Raw genomic sequence first — 23,310 nt, forward strand, 5'->3', positions numbered from 1 at the left:
GAGCCAATCTGTTCTCCGGTGAGCGGGAGGGTCCGCTACCCGGAAAGTCTAATTTTAATGGATAATTTACAACATTTTGCACAAGTCATTTTGAAGCAAAGAAGTAATATTTCCTCGTTTTTGGTTAGCTTTTTTATGCAGAGTGAACCCTTCTAATCAAGAAGATGACGAAAAGGAAAAAAGATGAAGATTACCGTACGTTTCAGCAGGAATGGACAGAGCAATTTGCCTTTATTGAGAGAGCAGGTTGTGCAGTGTGTCTTATATGCAATGATAAAATTTCCTCGATGAAACGGTCAAATATAAAGAGACACTTCGACACACGCCATGCCACATTTTCAGCGAAATATCCAGTGGGAGACAACAGAAAGAAGGCCTGTCAAGAACTACTTTCCACAGTCCAGGCGAGTCAGCAGCAGCTCCGTGTATGGGCCAAACAAGGTGATTTTAACTCTGCTAGCTTTGCTGGTTCTTTAGCAATTGTGAGGAGCGGGAGGCCGTTTACAGATGGCGATTATGCCAAATCATTCATGCTTTATGTGGCCAACGAGCTTTTTGACGACGTTAAGGATAAAGATAAAATAATCAAACGGATAAAAGATATGCCTCTTTCAGCAAGAACTGTGCTGTGATGTCGAATCAAGTGGAGATAAAAACAAGTGAATGACATAAATGCAGCGGAGTTTTTTTCCCTCGCTTTGGATGAATCAACAGATGTCAGTCATTTATCCCAGTTCAGTATTATTGCACGCTATGTTGACGGTGACTCGCTGCGTGAGGAAAGTCTTGAAGTTTTGCCACTAAAAGGGACAATGAGAGGAGAGATTTTATTCAAGTCTTTCATGGAGTTTGCAAATGAAAAGAATCTACCAATGGATAAACTTATTTCTGTGTGTACCGATGGTGCTCCGTGCATGGTGGGGAAAAACAGGATTTGTAGCGCTGCTTCGTGAGCAGGAGAACAGACCCATCCTCAGCTTCCACTGTATTCTACATCAGGAGGCACTTGCTGTATTGACCATGTTTGGATCTACTTATGCATGCGAACAGTCGTTCTCACACCTAAAACACATCAAAACCAACCTGCGATCACGTTTAAAAGATGGAAGCCTAAACGCCTGCATGAAGCTGAACCTCACCACCTATCAACCGGACTACAAAGCCATCAGCAAAACCATGCAACACCAAAAGTCGCATTAATAGTAAGTCAGAAGTACTTTTCTTATTAATAAATACCTTTAATTTTATTTTGAACAACATGTTATAACAGAGTCTTATTATAATATATATATTGTTGGTCTTCTTTGATTTAGATAAGAAATTGCTGACCTGAGGGCCTCAGACAGCGGTGAACAAGCAGAGCGGGCAAGTAAACATGGACAGATATGAATAAAACCTCAGCCTGCAGACCAGTTGATTGTTATAATTATAAATAATTGTTAGTTTTTGTTATTAACTTACAATGTTATTCAAAATAAATTCTGTCTTATTATACTATAAACTCGTTGATTTTCCTCTTCCATTTAGCTGTTTATGGTATTAAAATATACATATGGCTCTCCTAGGATTAGATTTTAAAATTTGTTTTTTTTTTGGCTCTTTCAGCAAAAAAGGTTCCCGACCCCTGTTATAGGGTCACTAAATGTAAGAGGATGTGGGAGTGGAAGAAAGCGGAGATCGGAACGATGATGACTAAAAGGAAGGTTGATGTGTTAGCCTCGAGTGAAACAAGGATGAAAGGAAAGGGTGAATTACAGCTTGGAGGTATGTATGGTAGAAAGTCTGGAGTTACGGGTGGACTTGCTAGAGAAGGAGTCGCTGTGCTTGTGAGTGAGAAAGCAAAGGAAAAACTGGTAGAGTGGAAAGAGATATCTTCGAGATTGATGTGGGTGCGATTAAAAGGGGGTATAGAAGTATGGATGTTTACATGTGCATATGGAACTGGTTCAGAGAGAAGTGCTGAGGAGAGAGAGGAGTTCTGGAAGGATTTGTCTGAATGTGTGGCAAGTGCGAAAGAGGGCTGGAAAGTGGTAATACTAGGTGACCTGAATGCTAGAGTGGTTGATGGAATGGTTGAAAATGTGGTTGGTAGATATGGAGTACCAGGAGGAAATGAGAGTGGGAAGAAATTGATTGAGTTATGTGTGGAAAATGAGTTGGTGATTGCAAATACTGTACGTTGTTTAAAAAGAGGGACATGATTAAGTATACTTTTGTCAGAGTAGATGGTGGTGAGATGGTGAACAGAGCACTGATGGATTATGTAGAGGTTAGGAAAGGGATGCTAAGTAGATGGTTGGGTGTGCATGTTTACAGAGGAGAAATGAGTGCTATGTCTGAGCATTTGTATGTGGAAGGAAAATTGAGACTAGATGGATCGTGGTGGACTAGTTAAAGGAAGAGTGTGAGGGAAGAGGTAAAAATGTCAGAGTTAAAGAAGAAGGCAGAAAAGGAGAGAGAGTTTAAGAGAGGATACGGGAAACATATGAACGTATTAGTAGAAGAGAAGTAGAGAGCTTGGAAATTGAATGGAAGTGGTTTAAATAATTAATAATAACAATAATTTCCTTTGTATTGTCATTCTTTGTAACAATGTACATAGAACGAAATGTCGATACACCTGACCCGTTGTAGCGAGTCGGTGCAGCCGCAGCCAGAGGGCGCCGCCATTATACCAATTAGGTATGTCTCGGTCGAGGCGCGAAGAGGCAGTGTTAAGGAGTGTGAAAGAAGTGTGTGGAATGAGGAAAGTTGGATGAGGTATTAGGAAAGGAAGTGAATGGTGGAATGATGAGGTCTCAGAGGCTGGGAAAGAGAAGAAACGTGCCTTCTAAGATGAATGGTGTCGAAAAGTGAGGGGTGATCTTTGAGGAAAGGAGAAAAACTGTTCTGGAAAATGTGAAATGAGTAAGAAAGGGTGAATCTAGAAAGGAAGAGAAAGTGAAAGATAGGGACGGTAGAATGCTAGTTAGTGCTAGTGCAGTCAGGAGGGAATGGGCAGAGTATTTTGAGGAGTTGTTGAAAGTGGAAGATGGGAGAAAGGTGAGAGTTGAGGCGATCGGTTGTATGGAGAGAATGCCCGTGTGGGGTGATTTAAATGTGAAGCCTGTGGAAACATGGAAGGTGCAAGAGGCAGTGAAAGAAATGAAAGGAAGGAAGGTGCCTGGGTTGGACAGTTGTACTGCTGAATGCTTGAAGAAAGGTGGCACGGCTATGATCAACTGGTTAGTAGGTTTGTTGAATGTATGCCTTTAAAGTGGTGTGGTTCCTGTTGATTGGTGTAGTGCACAGGTGTCAAACAGGCGGCCCGCGGTCCAGATCAGGCTAAGGGATTGAATCCAGCCCACGAGACAACGCTCAGAGAAGCGCAAGAGAAAAACAAGCTGCTGGTTGAAATATGTCAACTTGATGTTGCCAAAGCCAGGTGCCTCTCACAAAGACACTGTACTTGTATATTCACTCTCTCTCTTTCTCTCTCTCACCCCTTTTCTCCCACTCTGTCTCTGTCTCTTTCACGCTCTGTGTCTTTTTCTCTTCCTTTGTTGCTCTTTGTCTCTTTCTCTCTCTGTGTCTTTTAACCACTTTTGCTCTAACTTCCTTTTTTCCTTTTTGCTCTTTTCTCTTTCTCTCTTCATACCCTTCGCGCGTTCTTTTCTCTTTTCTCTCCTTCTGTCTTTCTATTTCTCTTTGGATTTCTTTCTTCCTCTCCCTTTCTTTTCTCCCCTCTCTCATGACTTTTTATCTTTTGTTTCTCACACTCTCTCCCTCTCTCTCTTTTTCTTTCTTTGTCCTGCCCTCTCTCCTTTTCCCTCCCTCTTCAATTTCTCTCTCTTTTTCTTTCTCTTTAATCTACTAGTCCGGCCCCCGACAGAATGTTTGTTCTATCGTGTGGCCCCTGAGTTAAAATGAGTTTGACACCCATGGTGTAGTGCATGTGTGGTGCAAAAAGGTGATAAGAATAAATGTAGAAATTCGAGAGGTATCAATTTGTTGTCTGTGCCGGTAAGCTGTATGGGAGAATCTTGATTAAGAAAGTGAGAGGAAAAACAGATGAGGTGGTGATGGAAGAGCAGAGTGGTTTCAGGAAAGGAAGAGGATGTTTGGATGAAGTGTTTGCAGTAAGACAGATGTGTGAAAAATATTTTGCGAAAAGTAAGGACGTTTGTTTGGCTTTTATGGACTTGGAAAAGGCGTATGACAGAGACGATGGAGAGGCGTTGTGGCAGGTGATTGTAGTAGAAAGTTGTTGAAAGCATTGAAGAGTTTTTATGTGAACAGCAGAACATGAGTAAGAGTAGGGAGAGAGACAAATGAGCGGTTCCCCGTGTTGACTGGTGTGAGACATGGGTGTATGATGTCACCATGGCTGTTTAATGTCTACATGGATGGTGTGGTGAGAGAGGTGAATGCAAGAGTATTTGGCAGAGGTGTAGAGATGATGATAACAGTGAAACGGTGTGGCAGGTAATTTAGTTGTTGTTTGCAGATGACACAGCGCTTATAGCTTATTCTGAGGAAAAATTGAGAAGGTTGGTTTGGAAGAGTGTGTGATATGTCTAAGTTATGTGTGAATGTTGGGAAGAGTAAGGTGATGAAGTGTTCACGTGATGGAGTGGCATTGCGTTGCGAATAAGGCTGAATGGACAGGTGCTGGAAGAAGATTAAAGCTTTAAGTACTTGGGTTGTGATGTGGCTGCAGTTGGTGGAATGGAGTGCGAGGTATTGCACAGAGTGAATCAAGGAAGCAAGGTTTTGGGTGCTCTGAGGAGAGTGTTGAGTAACATGAGTATGAGTATGAATGTAAAGAGAGGACTGTATGAGAGTGTGACAATGCCAACTGTGCAGAGACTTCGAGCCTGAATGCAGATTTGAAAAGGAAATTATTCTTTTTTAGATTAAGTGTTTGAGGGGTATGTTAGGACTGACAAGTTGAGATGGTTTGAGAAAATAAATTCTGAGAGACAGAACTGGAGTAGTAGTGGAACTGAGCAAGCGAGAGAGTACTAGGCTGGTTTGGACACATGGAGTGTTAGGTAGACCCTAACATTTGTAATAAAAACCTGCACTCAAAGAAGACACAGAGACGTGAATTTGACTTACTTGCAAGGAGAGATGACCATAGTCTGCCTATTGCAGTCTACTAGACACTCTGAAAATGTATATTTCATCCTTGCCTTTTTATTGTATTAGGAACGCCCTAATTTACATGTTTCTTCTGCTAAAGGGAGGGAGACTGACGAAAAACCAGTTTGATATCGGTTTTCACAACAACATCTTATCGTATCAACACCTGTTTAGACTTACAACATCTTGTTATCGTATCAACAATATTACTACTATTGAACTAGGCGAGAATGACACACTAAGCAAGAATAGAACACAGTATGCAACAGTAGAATAAAATATTTACAGTTTAAATCCATCATTTCCCTCCTGTTTATTCACTTTGCACTGTTTCTCCTTGTCATCCGATAACTTCTATCGATTTTCAGGTACAGAATCATGTTATAGTACTCATGTTACACTCAGAGGTTAAACGTTGGTGTTGTTGTCGTCTGATTCGCCGTAGTCAAAAAGATCTGAAAAAAGATCTGGAAAATGTAAGGAAGCATCATCATCAATACTGTCTTTCTGAGCTTCGCCATTTGGGGTGAGAAGTGCATACATTTCTGATACCTCTGTTTTAACTGGCTGTATAGCAGTGGTAATCATTCTGGTGCATAAAACTCTAATGCAATGGATACAACAACATCCACATAAGGTGAGGATCGCTGTAAATATCGACATCGACATGAGAATAGACAACAGCAGTTGTTTGTATCTACCAAACATGTCTCCAAAACTGTCCCACATTGATGTGTCAACTCCAGAATGGACTTTCATTTTGCTGTTAAGGGACCTGAGTCCTTCCAAAGCTTTGGTGAGACTCCTGTCAGCTACTGTATTATTAGGAATGAACAGCAATTCTATTTTGGAAAGCCATAAGGGAGGTATCTGACAACTGCTCGTGGATGGCGGAGAATCCTTTTTCAGTATGGTTGCCCAGTCTCTGCACGTTATAGTGGATGTAGTTAATTCTATCAAAATTTTTATTAATAGTGCACCACCAACAGAGAAGTGATTCAAATCCTGCTGCTATTTGGTCTGTAACTTATACTCAGGTACTCCTCTGGGTACTCCGATGCTATCAATGGAGTTGGTCTATCAAATAGCTTATCATCTCCACACCACCACCAAATGTCACTTCGAGACTGAGGTTTGAAGTTGATACCTACAGCTTGCACTGAGTGACATTGTGTATAATTTAACTTACCCATTTGTTTGCCTATACCAGTTCTATTTATGCAAGACAAAGTTTCCTGCAGCTACTTTGTTAGAGAACATAGGTTTTTGTTTTTCTGAGGATGTGATAGGGTATGCTTTGTCCCAAAAAGAACAGTTAGTGGTTGGTAAGATATTGTTCATCACATCCAAGAGACATTTTGCATCTATAGCCGAGGGTGCAACCTGTAGTAAGGACCTTGCACCTAGGCACATAATGCAATCTTTTTTAGCTGCCAGGGCAGCCTGTTCAGCCATTAAAAGCCAATTGTTATCTATTTTTAAAATACCTGTAGTAATTTTGAACCAATCATCTGTATTCGGTTTCACATAGATTTTGGGTTAGATTTGAGAGACTTTGGTCCTGGTGTAATACCTGGCTGGGTCACAGGAGCGGTGACCTTAGCTGTCGTAACATTTGCACATTACAAATAGTGTGACACAAGGGTCCGCGGCATTTGGTCTCCACATACAACTCGATCGTTGTCCATTCGCAGCAGCTCCACCAGGATGGGAAGTCCTTTTTCCTTCCACACTGCAGCACGGTTGTATGCCGCAAACTTCCAGTGACCGGCCGACAGGTTTTGAAGTGACTCTGCAGCGCCCTCCAGAGTTGCTCTCAGCAGGGAGCGTCAAATACGGCTTCAGCACTGCCGGTTGCCAAAGCATCTCAGCGCCCATGGGGGTCTTGGAGAAACCTGGGATAGGGCCAACGCCGTCCCAGGTGTCTTCCTGAGAGTTCTTTTTCTTCTTCTTCTTCTCTTTTGCATATTATGGTTTTCTTCAAATAACAATAAAAATGTTGCTATAATTGCCACTACCAATACTACCGCTACCATTTTCTTATGCGTTGGAGTGTGAAATGAAATGAAATGAAATGAACCTGTAGATCTGAAATTCCTCCTAATACTTCCAGAGTTGTGGACAATCTTCACTGGTTTGAGACGACTGCAAACTATAATTGCAGCCCCCTTTGTAGCCAGACTTCCTCTGAAAGTTTTGTTGAGGAACTACAGCTCTACAGTAGGTACCACAATGCTATTACGATGACGCAAATGAGGACGGTTACGGTGTATGCTAAGCTAGAAATAGTTATTTTAGCCATAATTAACCACTTTCTTACAATGTTTCAAATGAACCTTTGTGTTTCTTCTTTATGCTTTTTATCAGGACACAATCTCCTGGTTCAACTAACTGTCTTTCCTATGGAGACATAGATAGTTTATAATCGTTATCATTGCGATCTGCCAGTTGTTTCTGGTGCTGACACATTTTTCTCATGTAATCAGCCAGAGTACTTTCGTAATCAGTTTCCCACAAATTTTTAAAGAATGGTAATCTGTAAGGTCTACCAAATATTACTTCATATGGTGTTAGCCCATTTGTACTGGTGATGTTGATATACAGTTTTACTAATTCTAGACATTTAGTCCATGGTCTTTTTGGTTACTTCCATACACTTCCTAAGTCTGTTTTTTATAGTTCATTAACATTATTTTTTATCCATGCAGTTATATTTTTAAATTTTCATGATCTGTCTCAAGATAATTAATCTATTTTTAAATTCCTATGATCCTACTCAGGATCAATCAATCTGTTTCTAGTTACCTTCTGAAAACGCTGATTCCATAAATATTGTTTCTTTTTAATTTAACCAAACAATAAGTCAGCATTTGTTACGTATTTATTAATAATTTCTTAATCGTAACACGCTCATACTTAAAAAAATAAGTGTAGCTTATTTTACCTACACTTGAAGGACTTTTTATCAGTTGTTCTTCTAGAGAATCTTGTCATTGGGGCTAAACTCATCAAGATTCCAAACTATCACACTGCCTATAACAACAAAAATCACAAAAATTGCCAAATGGAACTCAACGTCAAAACTTTTTAATTGTCATTTTCTCTCTCTATAATCATAATCAACTATCTTTTCTCATTGATTCAATATAAAAGAACACATACTTGTCACTAATGAATTGTCTTATCAACTCGCATTATATTACATTATATTATTATCATAATCTTTGGTTTGCAATAGTCTTTGCTCTGTGCAGCCCCTCGAGATCTTTGTGATTAAAACAGAAAATTTAATTTCCAATCTTACTATTTCTTTTTCTTTTTCTGATGCTAGTAATATGTCATCTACATAAGTTAGTAGTTGGCTCTTATTTGCAGGCTCGAAGGTAGACAGACTTGATGCAATTACTTGAGAGTAAATTGTTGGACTTTCACAATACCCTTGAGGTAATCTGGTGTAGGTATATCTTTTCCCTTTAAACGTAAATGCAAACCAGAGCTGACTGTCTTTATGCACTGGTACTGAGACGAATGCGTTGCTTATATCTACCACTGTGAAATACTTGGCCTTTGGGTTCAGAGAGTTCAATAGCGAGTGTGGATCCGCCAAACGGGGACCTTTGGATCACTGCATTATTTACTGCTATCAAATCCTGAACAATTGTCCATCATGTTGATAGGGGAGCCTTATTTACAGGAAATAGGGTGACCCAGTGCATTCTACTAGTACTCCTGCCTTCTTTAGATCTTCTTATTACTGGTTGTATTTCTTCCATTAGATCTGGTTTTAAAGGATATTGTTTTATTCTGGGACGATGTTCTGTTTTGGGCCTTATTATTATAGGTGGTGCTCCTTTTACTAGTCCTACATCTGTGGGTCCCTGGAACCATAGTTTATCAGGAATTTGTCTTAATAGCTCCTCCTGTTCCTTAGTTAAGTAAATTTGTCATTCCTTCTTTTTGTCCAGATGTACTCCTGAGTTTACTCTTATAGTCCAGAATAATGACTTTCCGGATAGTCCAGTAGAATCGCTGAACCATGTGTTAACGCCTGTTGCTACCCAGTCCCGTACATTTTCTCCTCTGTAATATTATTTGTGTATAAATATTGTGGTATTTCTTTCTTCTTCTTCTAAAGCAAAACAATATATTATGTCCATGTTTATTAGCATTTAATTAGATATTCATCCTTGCAATAATTTTCCTTTATTTTTGTAGCTTTTCTATAAAAGTAATGTTATAAATGGTAAATGGTCTGCATTTATAGAGCGCTTTTCAGGTCAATGAAGACCTCCAAAAGCACTCTATAATGTGCTTCACACTCAACCATTTACTTTAGTCATCTAGATTTAACACAGTTCAATGTTGAAAAAGTAAAGTTATTTATCCTAATTGACACTATTAAAGTTAAACTCGTTTAATTTAAAAATGTTTTCCTTCAAACCAATTCAATCTACTATTTTAGCTTCACCTATTTAATGTGAAAATGATGTATATTGATCCATAACGAGTTATCTTACTCATTTGTATTCCAATCAATACATTTTCTTCCAGGGGCAGCACGGCGGCGCAGTGGTTAGCGCTTGTGCGGCACAGTTCATGTCATGGGAACTTGGCGTGGGTTCAAATCCAGCTCCAGACTTCCTGTGCGGAGTTTGTATGTTCTCCCCATGCTTGCGTGGGTTTCCTCCCACGTTCCAAAAACATGCATTTCAGGTGAATTGGCCGGTCCAAATTGTCCCTAGGTGTGAATGAGCAAATGAGTTGTCTGTCCCTGTGTGCCCTGCGATTGGCTGGCAACCAGTTCAGGGTGTCCCCTGCCCACTGCCCGGAGATGGCTGGGATGGGCTCCAGCCCCCCCGCGACCCTAATGAGGATAAGCGGTACGGCTAATGAGATGAGATGAGACATTTTCTTCCATTTTCATTGAAAAGAAAATATTTATTAACAAATGTTTTTAATATTTTAAATAAAAATGCCTTTATCTCAAATTTATATATTCCAATTCACTCAATTAGATTGTCCTTAATTTACCAATTGTTGAACTGAAAACAGGAATATTTTATCTTTTTCGGTATTATTCTGGCATTATCTTGATTTAACGCATCCAAAATCACTCATTTATATTTTCCCTAAATTTCTCACTCTTTAATTTATCGATTTTCATCCCAAAAAATTCGGACCGCAAAAAAAATCTCCGAAACCATCTGTGGCCCCCGGTGCCCATGTTGAACACCCCTACGGTGAAAACCAATTTCTCAAAAAAATTCACTTTTTTCCACCTCTTTTCATCTGTTCTATCAATTCTTCTTAGATATCACTCTTTAAACAATCTCAGCTCTTTTGAAAACGTACTTTTTTTTTTAGTGTTTAAAAACACAATTTTCTGAGTTGTTTTTTTCTTTCTTTTAAGACAGACAAACACATAACAAATAAGACATACACAGAAGTATGTTTGACTGGGCCCTAACTAATTTAACAAAATTTGGTGATTTAGGTTTCTTATTTTTTGTTGCAGTTCTCTAATGCCTGCTGTAGACAACTTCCCATTAAAGTCATATGGTTTTATCCAGTAACATAGGGGTTCTATCGCTGAGGCATCTTCCTTTTGAATGCCTTTTCAATCTTTGTACGTAAAATCCTCTTAAAGCTTCTGTTTTAATTTACTTTGCCCCTTTTCCATTTTTAGAACTATATTTGGACTCAGTGGTTTTCAATACTTACTGTATCCTAGAACTGAGTTTCTCTTTCAACAGGATGGTGAATAACCTTTTGTGGTAAAACTCACTTCTACCTTTTCAGGTGGAGTTTTCTTGCCTACATGCATCAACAAAGGCTCACCATTTATTCCCTGTTGCTTTGGTCTAAAATACAATTACCTAGTGGTAATAGCATTTTCTTTCACACTCACTTTCACTCTTTTGAAGAACAAAGAACTTCCCTTGAGTTCTTTTTTAAACGGAGAGAAACCCTTGCCCTCTTACTTAAGACTTCACTGTGTCTTAAATTCACTGGCCACGTTTCTCTTTTACCTAATAGTGCCTAGGATTGTCAGGATTTATTTTCTCAACTCTGTTTTGAATTCTTCACACTCATACCCTTTTACTTTAGTCACATGCATTCCTTTTTAAAATAAAAGTTTTACTCACAATTCTCTGTGTCCTTGGACTTTCCGTCAACCTTCGGATCCCAGCTTGTAAGGAAGGGACCAGTCCCGAAAAGGGTCTTAATGCTGTGGCCACAGACTTGCCTGGATCTTTACTCACACGCTGGGATCGTCAGGTATCTTGGAATCCGGCTCTCGAAGGACCAAATAAATGTTAGGTAGACTCTAACATTTGTAATAAAAACCTGCACTCAAAGAAGACACAGAGACGTGAATTTGACTTACTTGCAAGGAGAGATGACCATAGTCTGCCTATTGCAGTCTACTAGACACTCTGAAAATGTATATTTCGTCCTTGCCTTTTTATTGCATTAGGAACGCCCTAATTTACATGTTTCTTCTGCTAAAGGGAAGGAGACTGACGAAAAACCAGTTTGATATCTGTTTTCACAACAACATCTTATCGTATCAACACCTGTTTGGACTTACAACATCTTGTTATCGTATCAACAATATTACTACTATTGAACTAGGCGAGAATGACACACTAAGCAAGAATAGAACACAGTATGCAACAGTAGAATAAAATATTTACAGTTTAAATCCATAATGGAGAGGATGGATGAGAAGCAAATGTTGAAGAGGATCTCCAGAGTAGAAGTAAATGGAAGGAGACCAAGAGTTTTTCGTGGATGGATGGTTTTATGAGTGAACTGCAGGAAAGAGGTCTAAATGTAGTGGAAGCTACAGCTCTTGTTGGTGATAGGAATGAGAGAGAGTTGTTGAAAGGATAGTGGAATGTTTGGACATGTTCTAAGGCAGGGGAGTCGAACTCATTTTAACTCGGGGGCCACACGACAGAACAAACATTCTGTCGGGGGCCGGACTAGTAGATTAAAGAGAAAGAAAAAGAGATAAATAAATAAGAGAAAGTGGGAGGGAAAAGGAGAGAGGGAGGGACAAAGAAAGAAAAAGAGAGAGGGAGAGAGCGTGAGAAACAAAAGATAAAAAGTCATGAGAGAGGGCGAAAAGAAAGGCAGAGGAAGAAAGAAATCCACAGAGAAATAGAAAGACAGAAGGACATAAAAGATAAAAGAAAGCTGCGAAGGGTAGGAAGAGAGAAAGAGAAAAGAGAAAAGGAAAAAAGGAAGTTAAAGCAAAAGAGGTTAAGACACACAGAGAGAGAGAGAGAGAGAGAAAGAGCAACAAAGGAAGAGAAAAAAAGAGACACAGAGAGAGAAAGAGACAAAGTGCAACATAGGATGAGAAAAAGAGAGACACAGAGAGTGAAAGAGACAGATAGACACAGAGAGACACAGAGACAGACACAGAGAGAGAGAGAGAGAAATACAAGTACAGTGTCTTTGTTCAAGGCACCTGGCTTTGGCAACATCAAGTTGACATATTTCAACCTGCAGTTTGTTTTTCTCTTGCGCTTCCCTGAGTGTTGTCTCGCGGGCCGGATTCAATCCCCTAGTGGGCCTGATCTGGCCCGCGGGCCGCCTGTTTGACACCTGTGTTCTAAGGGAAGGGCAGGGCACCTGTATGATGCGGCAGAGGTAAAACAGTAAAAGCTGTCGGGTTCTGCTGTTGAATAGAAAAGTGTGTTGTGTCACTCTGACCCGAGTGACATGGCCGCTTCAGTGTGTCCCGTTTCATCTGGGGGGACGAAAGCATGACCAACTTGGGTGCCGAGGTGTGTGCTTTTTTCTACTTTTTTTTTCTTTTTTTCTTTGCTTTTGTGTATGTGTCTGTCCTGCTGTCAGTCACCCCGCTCGAGGGATATGACCAGGGTAGACAGATAGATTAATTATTCACATTAGCCATGGTAGCACTATGCAAATTCTGAGCCAAAATAGCATTTATTGGGGATTGTGTATATTCGACTACAAGATGTTGTTTTTGAGTAGTCTAACCTAAAACCAGCGCTGCAGAACATCACAATGGATACAAACATTCCATAGTTTCTTGACTCAAAGTGACTAAACCGCACTATTTTTTTTCAAACATTTTTGCCTAACCTTTTAAGGTTTTCAAGGTTTTTAAGGGGTAAACATAGCAGCAAAATGGCGGACAATCAAATCAGCTCCATCTTAGTGAGCCTCATGTTATGATGCTTTGAAGATGGTGGCGCGCATGGATGCAGCGGCTCACAGCTCTTTAGCTAATTTTCTATTTATTACTGTTGTCCTGTCTATTTTGCTTCATTTTCTGGACACATGCTTGGCCAATAATACCTATAGTCGCGAGGAACTTAAAAATTTGGGTCTGAGTCTAAATCACGACTTTTTGACCACTTTCTATGCCACCTTTGATATAAAAAATACAAAGGGATACGGGATCTCCGTGGGTGGCCATCCCATGGGTGACCAATCCACTTACGAAGCGGCAGAGTAGGGATCGCAAACAAAAGTAGGGCTGTTGCTCAGGCCATAGAGCTAAGCTTAGGGAGCTACATCTGCAGGACTGCAGAGCTAGTTTTGGAAAGGGCAGAGAAGGACACAATGATGATGGAATTGTGCTAGATCTACTGTACACATATTTCTTAATCGACCCTTCCTGTCAACTGACGCCTGAGACACAACATGGCCGAACGGCGACATCTTGTGGCGATTTCTACAAAGACTTCAGCTAAGTTAAAAGATTCAGCATAGCTAAAATTTGGTCTTTTAAATATTAGAATGCTTGCTACTAAAGGTTTATTTGTTGATGATCTTATTATTGATCACAAACTTAACCTAAATGGTCTGTGTGAAAAATTGGTTGAGACCGGATGAGTATTTACTGTTAAATGAGGCCTCTTCCCCTGATTATGTGACCTGTCATGTAAGCACGCTCTTTGAAGAAGGGTGGGGTGTTGCGCTTATTTCCAAAACTATACTGAAATTTACTCCCCTTGCCTCTAGTAATTACAAGGCGTTGTAGGCTCTTATCATGCGGTCCACTTTGATGTCGATTTTTGAGTAACTATTTATTGCGCCCCAGGACCATACTCGGTTTTCTTAGATGAATTCTCCGAACTGTTGTCTGACTTAGTAACCTATGCAGACAAAATAATAATTATGGGGGACTTTAACATTCACATGAATTCCCCACTCAGTTCGCTTACTGTTGCGTTTCAGTGTCTAATTGACACGTTTGGTTTTACTCAATTGATTTGCCGACTCATAAAGATGGAAGCACATTGTACTTGGTTGTGACTCGAGGAGTTACCGTGGTCTAAGGTTGTTTCTGATCATTATTATGTTATCTTTGAGGAGCTGGCTAAATGTTGTTTTAAAGAAACTAAAGGATTTAGCGAGGCAATATTTGCACTGGTAGAGTTTCTGAGTTCTCTGATCTTCTTTCAGGGGTAGTTGCGTTGTTTCCTTTACATAAAGGCTCTATTGACTCACTCATGAATGATTTTACTGCTACTCTGGCTAGTGTCCCGGATTCCATGGCACCCATACGGCTTAAATCACGACCCAAAAGACGCACGCCTTGGTTTACTGATGAAACTAAATCGCTTAAACAAGACTGCAGGAAATCTGTACGAAAATGGCGTGCTACCAAGCTTGAGGTTTTCTGTGAAAACTGGTGTGACAGCTTGTTACAGTATAAAGCAGCCCTTGCCTCTGGAAAATCAGCCTATTTTTCGAAGGTGATTGCAGCACAAAAGAATAACCCCCAAATCCTTTTCCACACTGTCGCATCACTAAAGGGAACAGATTATTACAGGGAGTTCTACTCATTCAGCCCATGACTTTATGGTCTTCTTTAATAGGAAGACTCAAGACATATGGTTCCAGGGATTTTTTTTCCTGATTTAAGTCAAGTTATTTATATTTGTATAGCCCTTAATCACAAAGAGTCTCAAAGGGCTGCACAGGTGATTGCGCAGACTATTATTTTAGACTATTATTACACCATCCCCTGATCTGTCACTTGATAATCTTACACAGGTGGTGAGTACGGCAAAACTGAGTACTTGCTTATTTGACCCGCTTCCGGGTTCGCTGATTAAAGGTCTTTTTGGGGTCCTTGGACCTTCAATTGAAATATTATCAACAGATCACTCCCCTCTGGTGTTGGTTCCAGCAGCTTTTAGGTCCGCTGTTATTAAACCTACACTTAAACGACCCAACCTTGATCGAGAAATCATGTAAATACAGACCGGTGTCAAACCTACCGTTCCTTTCTAAAGTACTTGAAAAAGTTGTGGCACAGCAGCTGAATGACGTTATAAGTGAGAATAATCTTTTTGAATCTATGCAATCGGGATTCAGGGCTAATAAGTCTAATGGGACAGCCCTGGTTAAAACAACCAATGATCCTCTACTGTATCCTCCACCGTTGCTGCTGCTGGACTGTAAAGAAGGCTACTTTTAGTTGTGTATTTTTCAGACTCTTATGCTATGAAATCAACTTGTCTAACCTGTTTTTCTACTTTCAATATGCAAGTAGTCATCACACACACACATAGTAACATTTTCAAAGATCTACGTTTTCAGTCTAACTCCATTGTTTTTAATACGTTTTTAAAGTTTATCTATTGTATATAATGTAATATGTATGCGCGACTCCATCCATTCACTGCGCATGTGCGACCTTTCAATAAACCACGCCTACTGACCCGGATGTTGTCAGTTCGGCCTGGGCGACCAAGCAAGATGGCGGCCGGTCCGGGCTAACTATATTTGCGCAGTAGTTTACAACATAATAAATGTCTCGGCCTGAAGATTTTTGCCAGTAATGGAGTTATATTAATATATAACTCCGTCATGGACCCTAGTGCTGCCTTTGACACTGTAGACCATTATATCTTACTAGACCGGTTGGAAAAAATGATTGGTCTTTCAGAAATAGTCCTCTAATTGTTTAGACCCTACCTCTCAGATTGGACGCATTGTGTTAAATATGGTGAAATTACATCTGAGCCCTTTAGTATTATCTCTGGTGTTTGGCAGGGTTTAGTACTTGGCCCCCTTCTTTTCGGCATGGACATGCTTCCATTAGGTGATATTATTCGCAAGTATAATACAAGTTTCCATTTGTCAGGTTTTTAATGTAAATCTCTTGAATTTCTGTCTCAAGGTAATTAGCTTGTTTTTATATTACTAAATATTAAAACAATGTTTCTCATATACACACACACATAAAGTAACGTTTCAACAATGAGTGTAATTATATCTCTTGTACGTTTATCAATCTTGTATTATTTTATTTTGAAGTCGTGTTCTTGTCTGTACTGATTTCCATGACGAAAATAAACCACTCCCTCTCTCTGTTTGGGACCTCAGCCAGGAAGGACGTAAGTTCTTTGCTTCCACCATCATGTAGAATTAAACTATATACATGTATTTTATCTGTGCAAATATAGCCAATAAATAGTCTTACTAATGTCAATCCCTGACACCACTGCAATGCAGATGACACTCAACTATATCTTCCGATGGAAGAATCTGCCCCCTAAACTGTCGAAATTTGGTGGCCTGCCTCGCTGAGATAAAGATGGATGTCACTCAACTTCTTGCACCTCAAATCTAATAAGACCGGAATTATAATTATTGGTCCATCTAGATGCCGTCACTTGTTCTCAAAAACTTTTCTGAACATTGACCAACTTAATATCACCCAGAGTGACTCAGTCAAAAATGTAGGTGTCACACTTGACTCCAATCTGTCCTTCCAAACACAGGTTAAGAATATTACTAGAACAGTTTTTTTCATCTTCGTAACATTGCTAAAATTCGTCCTATGCGTCCTATGAGGAGATTATAATTCATACGTTTGTTACCTCCCGTCTCAATTACGGCAACGTACTTCTCTCCTGTCTCCTAAAGTCGAAAATAAAGAGCCTGCAGCTGGCACAAAATGCTGCAGCGAGGCTTTTAACTAAGACAAGAAAGTTTGATCACATTACCCAGATTTTAGCTAACCTGCATTGGCTCCCTGTTAGCTTAAGATGTGATTTTAAGGTTCTGTTGGTAGTATACAAACTAATGCATGGACTTGCTCCCTCATATCTTTCAGAGTTAGGCTGCGTCCCATTCTTCTCACTTTCCCTCGCTATTTGCCCTAGTCACTCGGTTTTGCGCGTGCACGTGCAAATGTGATGTGTCCCAATACTCGAAGACTGAGGAAGAAGTGCCCTTCCAAATAACCACTTAAGATGGAGGGAGGTCAAGAGCTGACTTGGAACAAAGTGACTTTCCAGAAGACTTTGCGAATTCTCAATATCAACAAACATGACTGGAAAGGAATCGTACAAATTTAAGTCCTTTTCCACAACTACACATGTATTTGCAACAAAATATATTGAGGTATCTTAGTTAAAAATAAATGCAATAGAAAATCGTATTTTCGCGTTAAAACATGAACATTACAAAATCGCTACTTTACGTGGTGCACAAATATACCGAGGGAGCCGCAAAAAACTCTTCACACTCCAAACCGTAGAGTGGGATAACTGTGCAGAAAATCACCGTTCGGCCTATCCCTGTTTTTATCTTAAATGAGTCGTGCTCTTACATCTACATGGCCAGTCGCTAAAGCAGCATAGTCACGATAATGTTCTGGATATATGCGCTTGTTTACTTCACACAATTTTTGGTGTCCTGTTTTATTTAGAATGTGATGCTTTCATGTGAGATCAAAATGCATTAGTTTTCATCATGCATCATGAGTAATGTCTCCGTATTTCACGTGGAAATACAGATGAAACAAATAACTATCACATAGTCCACTGTCTTCTCTGTCAACACATATTAAATAAACTAATTACCTTCTCAAAATGTCCAAATGTGGAGACAATTCTAAAGCATATGTGATGCTGGCCAATAGAAGGCTCTTACAGCCATAAGAATAACATGTCAGGTTTGTGCATCCATTAACTATTAAATAATTATCCAGAACACATCCTATAATTTCCTGTCTCACATCAAGTTGCATCGGCCTATTAGTGAGCAACTTGTGTCTAATGTGTTCATGCGGGCTAATGTTTCAGAGACTGTGGAGCAAACCAAAGCTGTCGAAGCGATCGGCCGGAGGGGAGAATCACAGGACAACAGGCAGCAAAAAACATGGGAAAACTTAAAAATGAAATGAAAGGTAATGCAAAATTCAATTTGATCTACAGCATCCTAACCTGTGAGCGGTTGTTATGTACTGGACTGTCTCAGAAAATTAGAATATTGTGATAAAGTTCTTTATTTTCTGTAATGCAGTTAAAAAAACAAAAATGTCATACATTCTGGATTCATTACACATCAACTGAACTATTTCAAGCCTTTTATTATTTGAATATTGCTGAATTTGGCTTACAGCTTAAGAAAACTCAAAAATCCTATCTCAAAATATTAGAATATCATGAAAAAGTTTACAAGTAGGCTATTCAACTAATCACCTGAATCATCTAATTAACTCGAAACACCTTGCGAGGGTTTCCTGAGCCTTAAAAACACTCAGCTTGGTTCAGTAAACTAAATCACAAGTATGGGGAAGACTGCTGATCTGTCTGCTGTCCAGAGGACCATCATTGATACCCTCCATCAGGAGGGTAAGACACAAAAAGAAATTTCTCAAAGAGCAGGCTGTTCACAGAGTGCAGTTTCAAAGCATATCCACAAAAAGTCTGTTGGAAGGGAAAAATGTGGCCTGAAACGCTGCACAACCAAGAGAGATGACCGCAGCCTTAACAAAATTGTGAAGAAGAGCCGCTTCCAGAATTTGGGGGAGCTTCAAAGACAGTGGGCTGAAGCTGGAGTCCAGGTATCAAAAGCCACAGTTCACAGACGTGTCCGGGAAATGGGCTACAATAGCCGTATTCCCATGGTCAAGCCACTTCTGAACTCAAGACAACGGAAGAAGCGTCTGACTTGGGCTATGGAGAAGAAGCATTGGACAGTTGCAGAGTGGTCCAAAGTCCTCTTTTCAGACGAAAGCAAGTTTTGCATTTCATTTGGAAGTCAAGGCGCCAGAGTCTGGAGAAAGGCTGGAGAGGAGCAAAATCCAAGTTGCTTGAAATCCAGTGTGAAGTTCCCACAGTCAGCAATGGTTTGGGGAGCCATGTCAGCTGCTGGTGTTGGTCCACTGTGTTTCATCAAGTCCAGAGTAAATGCAACTGTGTACCAAGAGATTTTAGAGCACTACATGCTTCCATCTGCTGAAAAGCTCTATGGAGATGAGGATTTCATTTTCCAACATGATCTGGCACCTGCCCACAGTGCCAAAACCACCAGTAACTGGTGCACTGACCATGGCATCACTGTCCTTGATTGGCCTGCTAATTCCCCTGACCTGAACCCCATTGAGAATTTGTGGGGTATAGTTAAGAAGAAGATGAAAGACACCAGACCTACAAATGCAAATGAGCTGAAGGCCGCTATCGAAGCATCCTGGGCATCAATAACACCTCAGCAATGCCACAGGCTGATTGCCTCTATGCCACGCCGGATTGATGCAGTAATCCGTGCAAAAGGATTCCCAACCAAGTACTGAGTGCATCAATGGACATTTTCAAATGTTTGATTTAGTTTTGCTGTTTATAAAATTATTTTTTACGTGGTCTGAGGAAGTATTCTAATATTTTGAGATAGGATTTTTGAGTTTTTTTCAGCTGTAAGCCAAAATCAGCAATATTCAAATAATAAAAGGCTTGAAATAGTTCAGTTGATGTGTAATGAATCCAGAATGTATGACATTTTTTGTTTTTTTAATTGCATTACAGAAAATAAAGAACTTTATCACAATATTCTAATTTTCTGAGACAGTCCAGTATATCCCGTTTCAAATACATACACAATATATTACAGTGTCATGTTACTCTGAGTGTTGTGATTGCAGAACCTAAAAATGCCCAAAATTGAATCAGGCACTTGTAATGGAGAACAGACGGCATCAAACTGGCATCATTATGAAGCCATGCATGCGGTTCTTGGTGGTAGGCCATCCGTTGATCCACCAGTATTGGTGGCGTCATTGACCCCACAGAACCACCAATGGTAGGTTGAGACGAGCAGGAACTGAACCCACCATTAACGTTTTCTTTATGTACAACACCCTATACACAGTTGTTCTGTACAATACACCGGTATTAAGTATTTATTTCTGTTTTTTCCACCCAACCTAAAGGTCAATGTAGAACGTCCCATGGAAGAGCTGGCCACCATCACAGCTACCACGCCATCCACACCACCGGGCACGTCGTTGGCACCTTCTAATCCGGCGCCAAACCCCAAATCACCCAGAAAAAAAAGGAAGCACGATACACTCCTTGACTTTTTGAAAGCGGAGTCTGCCGGAGCGAGGAAAAGGCTCGAAGAAACTGTGGCCAAAACTGAGCGGTTCCCGTCCTTTTTGGGAAGCTCGTGGATAAATTTCCAGAACAGTGACATCTCTGCAATGTTTCCCTTTGTTTTATAAAAGGATTTTTTTTTATTATTATTAAGAACTCAATGAAGTTCCAGTTTGTGTTTCCAGCTTTTATGGAAGTATTGGTATATTTTTGTTAAAATTTGTGACACATTATTTATTTACTATTATGTATTTTGGCCCAATGTGAGTTTGTTTTTCTGAAAGTAAACTATTATTTAAGCTGGAGTGATTTGTAGTTGTTTTCTGTCCAACAGTCACATAGTTCACACACAGTATCTCACATCATTATGAAATAAACCACCAAGGTGTTACTCAAAATTAAGATGTCTATTGAATAGTAATGCAGAAAAGCACATAATGCAAATGTGGGTCTGACTTCCAGAGCCTAAAATATGGCTTTTGGGCAATTTATTCCATATTAACTGTGGACAATTCTTTGTACGGTGGACCTGGGAACCCTGAAGACCCGTGACACCACACGGTAGGACAGAGCGTGGACCAGCCAGTACACGTAGATCAAGACCTCCAGCCATGGCCCTGTTCCCTCTTTAGCAGCTCCTGCAGGGCCCACATAACCTTCTTGCTCAACCTTAAGTCCTGAATGAGTTCTGACTCCACATCCAACCATAAGCACAGGATGGGAACATTCCTGTCCAACCTGTCCACGCTTATGGGACAGCCACTCTGGAACACAATAGATAACAAACAATTTAGACATAAATGTGGGCATAGCAAAGAAAAAGACCGCTTTAACTGTGATGTAAGCATCATGAAAAAATGTTGAAATGACCTTTTTATATTCAATGACAACTCTTTTGAATTAAATTCCTTATGAACTAAGGTTTTTGGGTCGTACAGGGAAGTTTGGTGACGATATTATGTCAGCTAAAGGGCCAGGTGGACTGTTCTTGTGTTTGTTTACGTTTCGTCATGTCACAGATTCAAGACCCCTACTATATGTCATAAAATGGCTTTAAGATACTAATAAGTAGATTGCCATTTATGTCTACACAAACATAGGGTATTATGTGAACGTGCATTGTATGTTAACTCTTACTGTATTTGACCGAACGGGTCATTTTTTTTAATGAGTGTACGTACCTTGTAAAGATGAATCAGCACTACATAGCGTCGAAGCTGTCTTCAGTATAGCACATTTCTCCTCCGTTGATTGGAGACACGGAAAAGATGATGAGCTTTCAGGCAATCGGTAATAACACAGCAGTAGCGGGCATTTTTAACGTTGCACGAACTCTCCAACTGACACACTACAGGTTGAGACTCGAGTTGTTTACATGTGACGTAGACCAATACGTCACTGAGGTCTACAGCCAATTAATATTACCGCCATCTCCTGGACAGGGGTGGAACCTTGCAAGTCTTGTCAAACCATCTCCATTTGCACTCCACTCGCGGAGGGCACTCCTCTATCGAGGGACCTCACTGGAGGGTTCTCAGGGCCGAGTGAGAGAAATGGGATTGGGCCTAAGACTCGGGCGACACTAATTTGATGGAGTTCATTTAGTTAAATACTTTAAGAAAATAAATCTGCCCCCGTGTCAAAATGTCGGCTATTCTTGTCCATCTTTTCCCCAAAAGAAACGAGCGCGCACTGTTAGGTGGTGTTTGGTTAATGGAGTCAGATAACTAATTCGAACAATTTAGTAAACGATACATTTTTAATATTTAAAATCTACCCCCCCCCCCCCCCCAATTCCCTTGAAACGTTCATATGAGCTAAACTAATGACATTTGTGACAGGAATTGACCCACTTGGTAAATTGTAGAAGTCCTTCCGCTCGTTTCGTCCACATTTCCAGCTGATACTGCAGAACATGGATTTGCTCTCGAACTCGAGGAGGCGTGAGGGACATTTCTCCAACAGCTTTCCGAATGAAAGTGCGGAGTTGTTCTTCGCTCATTTCCATTTCCTCCGTGTTGAACTCTGAGACTATCGATTAGAATCGACACGAAGGCAAAAAAAATGAAGGTTTCCGACTAGAAAACTTTAAATAACCGCTAACATGTATTTCTTCGTTCGACGTTGTCAACTAGTGTTTCGTTTGCGAACGTAACGGTTCTATGAGCCGCCTCTCGGAAGTGAACCAGGGTAGCTGGAACACCGGCTCCTTTCGAGACGCTTTTTCCCCTCTTGTGATTGGTCAATGTGCAATTCATTTTGTGCATACAGTACTTTTTTTCATTGCTTTTTCTTTTCTTTTTCCCCTTTATATCTTTCTTGCCTTTTCTTCTCCCTTTTCCTTTTATGTCATTTTTAAATTTTACTCTCCTTGTTTCATCTTTTTGATTGTTATTGTTTTTTCTTTGTCTGCTCTTTTCTTTCCCTTTCTCAATTTTCTTGCTTTCCCCCGCTTTTCTTATGTTTCTTTTTTAATTTCTTCCCCAGTTTTTAAAATATTTTTATCTTGCATTTTCTACCTTTTAACTTCTTTTTGCCCTTTTTTTCTTTCATTTTATTCATTTTGGTTTAATTTTTCCTATCTTTTAAACTATTAGTTTTATCTATGTATTTATTTTACTAGCTTTTTTCTTAGCTTTTTATTTCTTTTTCTCATTCCAATTTTCATTCTTGTGTTTCATTATTTTTATCCTTTTACTAAGTTGTTTATGCTTTATCATCTTTTTATTTCATTTTCATCTCATCTCATTAGCCGTACCGCCTATCCTCATTAGGGTTGCGGGGGGCTGGAGCCCATCCCAGCCAT

General features: G+C 39.9%; 1 protein-coding gene and 1 long non-coding RNA gene across 5 annotated transcripts in view; one reads left to right on the forward strand and one right to left on the reverse strand.

Moving 5' to 3' along the window:
• Positions 1-22,712, reverse strand: part of setdb1a (SET domain bifurcated histone lysine methyltransferase 1a) — a 39,498-nt gene extending 16,786 nt beyond the window's left edge. For all 4 annotated transcript variants that reach the window (XM_088328307.1, XM_088328306.1, XM_088328305.1 and 1 more), the window contains exon 1: positions 22,358-22,712. In XM_088328307.1, coding sequence (XP_088184433.1) covers positions 22,358-22,512 — 155 coding nt within the window. In that variant the 5' untranslated portion in view covers positions 22,513-22,712. The remainder of the gene's footprint in view (positions 1-22,357) is intronic.
• Positions 936-1,412, forward strand: LOC148370616 (uncharacterized). Its single transcript, XR_015849690.1, has 2 exons — positions 936-1,202; positions 1,314-1,412. It is a non-coding gene; the product is annotated as an uncharacterized LOC148370616 (long non-coding RNA).
• Positions 22,713-23,310: the final 598 nt, after the last annotated feature.

Source organism: Urocampus carinirostris, chromosome 2, assembly GCF_059441175.1.
Source record: "Urocampus carinirostris isolate Australia breed hairy pipefish chromosome 2, RoL_Ucar_1.0, whole genome shotgun sequence".
In the NCBI taxonomy this organism is placed as follows: domain Eukaryota; kingdom Metazoa; phylum Chordata; class Actinopteri; order Syngnathiformes; family Syngnathidae; genus Urocampus; species Urocampus carinirostris.